Source organism: Bidens hawaiensis, unplaced genomic scaffold (assembly GCF_021521415.1).
Source record: "Bidens hawaiensis isolate Kalapana, Puna unplaced genomic scaffold, B.hawaiensis_p1.1 tig00029147_1, whole genome shotgun sequence".
In the NCBI taxonomy this organism is placed as follows: domain Eukaryota; kingdom Viridiplantae; phylum Streptophyta; class Magnoliopsida; order Asterales; family Asteraceae; genus Bidens; species Bidens hawaiensis.
Window position 1 is genome coordinate 100,425 of NW_027494809.1, and position 6,789 is coordinate 107,213.

At 35.2% G+C, this 6,789-nt stretch overlaps 1 protein-coding gene across 1 annotated transcript; it reads left to right on the forward strand.

Annotated features, from left to right (window-relative positions):
- The first annotated feature begins 471 nt into the window (after positions 1-471).
- Positions 472-5,433, forward strand: LOC143578333 (patellin-3-like). Its single transcript, XM_077061942.1, has 4 exons — positions 472-1,295; positions 3,048-3,172; positions 3,245-3,395; positions 4,994-5,433. The coding sequence occupies exons 1-4, from the start codon at positions 501-503 to the stop codon at positions 5,246-5,248; spliced, it is 1,326 nt and encodes a 441-aa protein (XP_076918057.1). The 5' UTR covers positions 472-500; the 3' UTR covers positions 5,249-5,433.
- Positions 5,434-6,789: the final 1,356 nt, after the last annotated feature.

Below are 6,789 nucleotides of genomic sequence, written 5' to 3' on the forward strand. Positions count from 1 at the left end.
TTTTTTCCAGAACATGAGATAACTTGGAAGCGCTTAAGGGCTCTGTAGTCTATACGTCTGGGTCGGCGAGTTAGCGGTGGTCTTTTGCCAATGGGTGATCATGTACCTATGTTTTTGAGACCAGACCGGTTCAATCAGGATTCAGTCATCCGTCTGGTCCGACCCTATGTAGTTCGCTTGTTCCTCAAAATACCGGCCGGTTCCAACCGACCAGTTTACTATCTGAAAAAAATTATTGATTTTTATTTAAAAAATTTTCAACCTTAAACCGTCATTTTTCAGACCAGTTCACCCATCGAAACGGTGAACCGAAAACATTACCTTACACGGAGCACCTAGACAATTCTCAATTTGTTAACGATTTAAAAAAAAAAAAAAAACTTAAAATGGCATTCTTTCTTTACCAACCATCCAAAGTACTTCCATACATTCTCTGTTATTACTTTAGTTCACATCTTTCTCAATCCACCACTCTTTTATTCCTTCTGCTTTCCAAAACCATGTCTTTACCACCACCCACCACCACCACCACCACCATACAAGACTCATATCCACTACCACTCATATTAACCACCAATAAAGCAACCACCTTTTCACCACCATCATCATCCACCACAACTGAACCAACCCAACAAGACAACCCCATTAACAACATCCAAGATTCACAACATCTTGAACAAGACTCACTAAATGAACTCAAACACCTTGTTCAAGAAGCAATAACCAATAAAGACTTAAACTTTACACCAAATTCAAATGAACCCATGTCAGAAAACAAGCCAAATATGGAAGATATTACAATATGGGGTATACCATTATTAAAAGATGAAAGAACTGGTGTCATCTTGCTTAAGTTTCTAAAAGCTAGAGACTTTAAAGTGAATGATTCCTTTATTATGCTTAAGAACACATTAAGGTGGAGAAAAGCATTTAGCATTGATGAGTTGGTTAATGAGAATCTTGGTGATGATCTTGAAAAAGTTGTGTTTATGCATGGAAATGATAAAGATGGGCATCCTGTTTGTTATAATGTGTATGGTGAGTTTCAAAGTAAGGAGCTTTATTATGAAACATTTGCGGATGAGGAGAAGCGAACTCGGTTTTTGAAGTGGAGGATTCAGTTTCTTGAGAAGAGTATTAGGAAGTTGGATTTTAGGCCTGGTGGGATTAATACTATTTTTCAAGTTAGTGATTTAAAGAATTCGCCTGGGCCCGGGAAGAAAGAGCTTCGGTTGGCGACTAAGCAGGCGTTGCAGTTGTTGCAGGATAATTACCCTGAGTTTGTGGAAAAGCAGGTGAGTTTATTTGTTTTGTGATGTTAATTGTTGTTTTTATGTTGTTATATGCCATGCTTTTTATAATCCAAAACAATGATAAACGTTAAAATATTGAAATGTTACGGTTGCAGGCTCTTCGATTGCATATTGTTTTTAAAGATAATGATTGTAGTTGATTGTTGGTTATTTATTTGAGATGCTATGCTTGTTTAAAATCCAATGTTATGATAAAGTTAAGACTTGAAGTGTAAAGATTATTATGCTCGTTTAGTTGCAGGTTCTTCGATCACATACTGTTTTTAAAGATAAAGATTGTAGTTGATTGTTGATTGTTGATTAGTTGATTCCAGATGTAGCTTGGTTTGTGTTAATATTATTAAAATTTTAATTAAAAAAAATATTTGTATGTTAATATATATATATATATATAAAATTAAAATCTTGACGTGTAAAGATTGTTATGCTTGTTTTAGTTGTAGGTTCTACGATCGCGTATTGTTTTTAAAGATAAAGATTGCAGTTGATTGTTGATTATTTGAGATGCTATGTTTATTTAAGATCCAATGTTATAATAAAGTTAAGATCTTGAAGTGTAAAGATTGTTATGCTCGTTTAGTTGCAGTTTTTGGATCGCGTGTTGGACAATTAGAAGTTAGAACTTTGATTAATGTTTTCAAAGATTGATTGTTGTTTTTTAAGGTAAAGATCATTTGAATGTTTAATATATGCTATGCTTGTTTAAAATACAAAATAATGATAAAATGGTTGAAATCTTGATATGTGAAGATTGTTATGTTCATTTAGTTGCGGTTCTTTGATATCGTGTTGAACGATTCGAAGTTAGAACTTTGATTAATGTTTTTAAAGATTGATTTTTGTTTTTGAAGGTAAAAATTGTAACTGGTTAATGTTAATTTGATCTGATCTATGCTATGCATGTAAAGATCCAAAATAATGATAAAAGTTAAAATCTTGAGATGTATAAAGATGGTGTTACTCTCATTTAGTTCGAGGTTCTTGGATCGCGTGTTGAATGATTAGAAGTTAGAATTTTGATTATTGTTTTTAATGATTCGTTGATTGTTGTTTTTAAAGGTGAAGACTGTATCTGGTTAATTAAAATTTGATCTATGCTATGCTTGTTTATGTTCCAAAATAATAATAAAGGTTCTTCAATCGCTTGTTGAACAATTAGATGTTAGAGTTTTGATTAATATTTCTTAAGATTGATAAACTGTAACCTGACCAGAATTTGGGCTTGTATTTGGTATTGATGTTTTAAGTTAAAGTATAAAAAAAATAAAAAAAAAATAAAAAATCATGAAACATAAAGAATTTCATGCTCATCTAGAATTTAGACAATTCGAACCTTTCATCGTGTATTAAACAGTGTTAGAACTTTGATCAATGTTGTGACAGATTTATTATCGTTTTTAAATCGATTCTTTTAGTATCATGATTCTTAATTCGACAATAAGTCCGGCTTTCAATCGATTCATAAAAGAAAACAAACAATTATGAGCTCTATTTATGCCTTTCGTATTCGACATGATTTTAGAATGTGGAATCAACTCCACTTATGAACCGAAAACGACACATTTTTTGCTTTCATGTAGTGGACTTATTAAGGTCCACAAGTCTTTTAGTTAATAGAATCCCATCTGCACAGCTTTTCAACTGTACAGTATTTAGTGTCAACTGTTAACTTGATGCAGACAAAAATTTATAAAAAAAATATTAAAGTTTTTTAATTTTTGTTAATCTTTGAAGGTTTTCATTAATGTTCCATGGTGGTATTTGGCGTTTTATTCGATGATGAGCCCGTTCATGACTCAAAGAACTAAGAGCAAGTTTGTGTTTGCGGGCCCTGCAAGAACCGCAGAAGTACTTTTCAAGTATGTTACATTTTTATATTTTGTTGTAAGTTTGTAAATCAAGATTTGCTTATTTTTTGAATTTTCGCGTAGATATGTGAGTCCAGAACACGTGCCGATTCAGTATGGTGGGCTGAGTGTGGACTATTGTGACTGCAATCCAGAATTTACGATTGATGATCCGGCTGCAGTTGCTACTGTTAAACCGATGACCAAACAAACGGTGGAGATTATCGTGCATGAGGTATATTTACAATCACATACGCGTAAAGTTTACATTTTTAGTTTTGGTAAACTTATTGGTTATTTTATAACCCCGTGTAGGGGTGCGCATAAAATCGAAAAAACGATCTGTAACTAAAAAAACATAAACGGAATAACCGAACCCATTTGGTTTTAAATTTTGGTAAAAAAACCGAACTTTTAGTTCGGTTTCGGTTTTGCATGAAATTAAAACCGATAAAAACGAGCCAAATTTATGGATATTCATTTTTTTATTTTGAATTTTAGGTAATCTATAAGGACTTAATAAATAGTGTCACCCTGATATTTTAGCCCACATGTATAATAATTAATTTATTATTAATTAACAAAAAGTTACAGTCTCAGTCTCCCAGATTCATTGTTTTGGGCCAAAATTCTTTTTGGGGCCCAAATATATCAAACCAAAAATGGTAAAATCGAAAAATCCGAAACAGAACTTTTTTAAAAAATTCAAAAACCGAATTTTCAGTTTTTGGTTCGGTTTTAGCTTAAAACCGACCTATGCACACCCCTAGCCCTGTGTTTTTTACGAATTGGTGTCTAGCTGGGTTGGATAAGGCTTGGGCTTTCCTATGGGAGGTCTCAAGTTCGAATCCCACTCCGGGCGGCCTTGAGGTACCCGTCACCAATGAAGTTCTACTAAGACAGGGAAGCCGTAGTGGCGCGGGTTCGATCCTGAGGGTCGGCCCAGGTCTGTCGTGGACTGAATGGAGGTGTTTTACCGGCGTCATACCTCTTGCGGGGTGGGGTGATGGGTATCCAAATGGGTACCAGGGTAAGGGTTCCCTCCTCCAACCCTTTTTTTAGCCCTGTGTTTTAAGAATAAAACTATGAATAAAACTCTTTAATTCTTGGATCTCAAATTGTATTAGCTGAGGTGGCGAAATGGACAGGTTGGATAAGATGTCAAAAGATTCCGCTCTGGTTTGGTCCCTAGACACTTTTTTTTATTATTATTTAAAATTATTAAATTGTATCACAAATATGTTGTGTCAAAAACTTTGAATTGTTTCACTAGTAATAGAATTATTAATATAAAATACAAATTTTATCCTTTAAACATATCTGATTTACGAATCAGTTCCTTTAAAATGTTTACTTTCAGGCGGTGTCCTTTACATGCTATGTTTATTTGATTTTCTTCCTTTAAGCTAACTGTCATCCAATTCCTCCGTTAAGTTGATGCACGTGAGTAACATGCAGACATGTTAAAGATATTTGGGTGTGATTGATCTGGTGTTTTATCGTGGTTTAAGAGAGAGAGAGAGAGAGAGAGAGAGAGAGAAGGGGGGGGATAATTGACATGTTATAACACCAAAAAGCCCTCACATGTTACTCATGTGCATCAACTTAACGTTGGAATTGGATGACAATTAACTTAAAAGACGAAAATCAAATAAACATAGCATGTAAAGGACACCACTATTTTAAAGGACCTGATTCGTAAATCATATATGTTTAAAGGACAAAATATGTATTTCTGTCAATATAACACGATTTAAGACGTTATAAACTTATGATGTTTGAGTATTATATAAATGCTGAATTTTAGCTGATAAAATGTGATCTTTATTGTAGAAATGCACTTTAATGTGGGAGCTAAGAGTCGTCGGATGGGAAGTAAGCTACGGTGCTGAATACGCGCCAAATAACGAAAGCAACTACACCATCAACATACAAAAACCAAAGAAAATGGCACCAACCGATGAGCCGGTTATAAGTCATAGTTACAAGATTAATGAACTCGGTAAATTATTTATCACGATTGACAACCCGACTTCAAAGAATAAGAAGCTGATTTATAGGTTCAAAGTTGATCCTCTTCCTGAATGAATAACATCATAAATTTATGATGTGTTTGTTTATGTTAGCCACATTTGGTATTATTTGTTTTTGTTTTTTCTTTACTATGTAATTTTATGGGGTGGAAGGATGTGTAATTGTGTATGTTAATGGTGGTTTGGTTTCAAGAGTGTTGTGCATCTTAATATTATTTTGGCTATGCAACTCTTTTTTTTCTTCTAATAATTTATCATTTATTATGGGGTAGTGTTTACATCGAAATGGAAGTCAAACGGGCAACAAGCTGTACTGCTATGCAACTGTTTCTCTCCTTTATAATTTTTTGATACAAGAGAACCCCCCCCCCCCCGGGAGGGTGCACAAACCAAGTATTTTTAGTAACCGGAACCAACAAAAGTCAAAACCGAGTCCGGGTATAGTTGGGTATATGACCGGGTTTTTTTCTGGTTAAAGGTTGTGTCGGGTCGGGTTTTGACCGGGTATTGGTGGAATCGGTTCCACTGGGTCCGGGTCGGTTCCGGGTACAGTTCTAGGGAAAAACCCGAAGCTCGGTCCGTACCCGCGAGTAGGGTAGGGTCGGGTCCGATTCCGGGTAGAAACTGCCGGGTTGGGTTCGGAACCAGTGTTTTTTGCACCTCTACCCCCCCCCCCCCCCTTTTTTGGTATGGATCACTTGAGTTACCTTAATGGGCTGTAAATAGGAATGGGCTGAGTACTTGGGCTCACTATTGGACTAAAGCTTCTATATGGACTCGACATGTGGGCTACATTGTTTATAATATTAGGACCAAGATGGATTTGATGTGTAGCATTGGTTACTCACTTGTATCTAGAGGTGTACAAAACCGGTTTTAAACCCAAACCGAACTGGTTTGGTTAACGGCTGGTCAAAACTGGTTTAACTTAAACCGGTTTGGTTTATATACCGGTTTAGAAGCAAGATAGGCAGGCCTGGACACGTCGGTTCGGTCCGGTTTAACCGGTTTTCCTTAAATCGGTTTGGTAGATCTTAAGGGGAACCGGTCATGAAACTGACGGTTTGGGTAAAACCGGTTTTAAACCCAAGTAGATTCAGTTTGGTTTGCCTAAAACTGTTTTTTTTTGCACACCTCTACTTGTATCTAGATGTGTTGTTTTTTAAGAAATGTCTTGGAGCCAAGCCCGATTTTAGATGCTTGTATCGGACTTGGGCTTGTACCTCCTTAGTGCTTGATTGATTTCTTTTGGGCCTTTTTCTAGTTTGGGGACATGTCCCGGCCGGTTAAAACTTAAAGGTGCCTGATTTTGTATAGTTTTTGTTTTCATTGATAAAAGTTTGTCAAGGCCTCTGCCTTTTTAAAAAACAAAAAAATAATATAAAATAAAAATTTGTGTACCCAAATTGTGTGTACTTGGATTTGACCTTAACACATTAGTTAGGTCCAAATGTCCAATATGAGAGGCCCATAAATAACCATTAACTTTCATTAATTATTAATTAAAACTCTCAAATTCCACATCATGTTAGACTTTGAATTTAACAAAACAATTCATTTAAGCTTGTTGATCTCATTATTTGAAAAGTGATAACA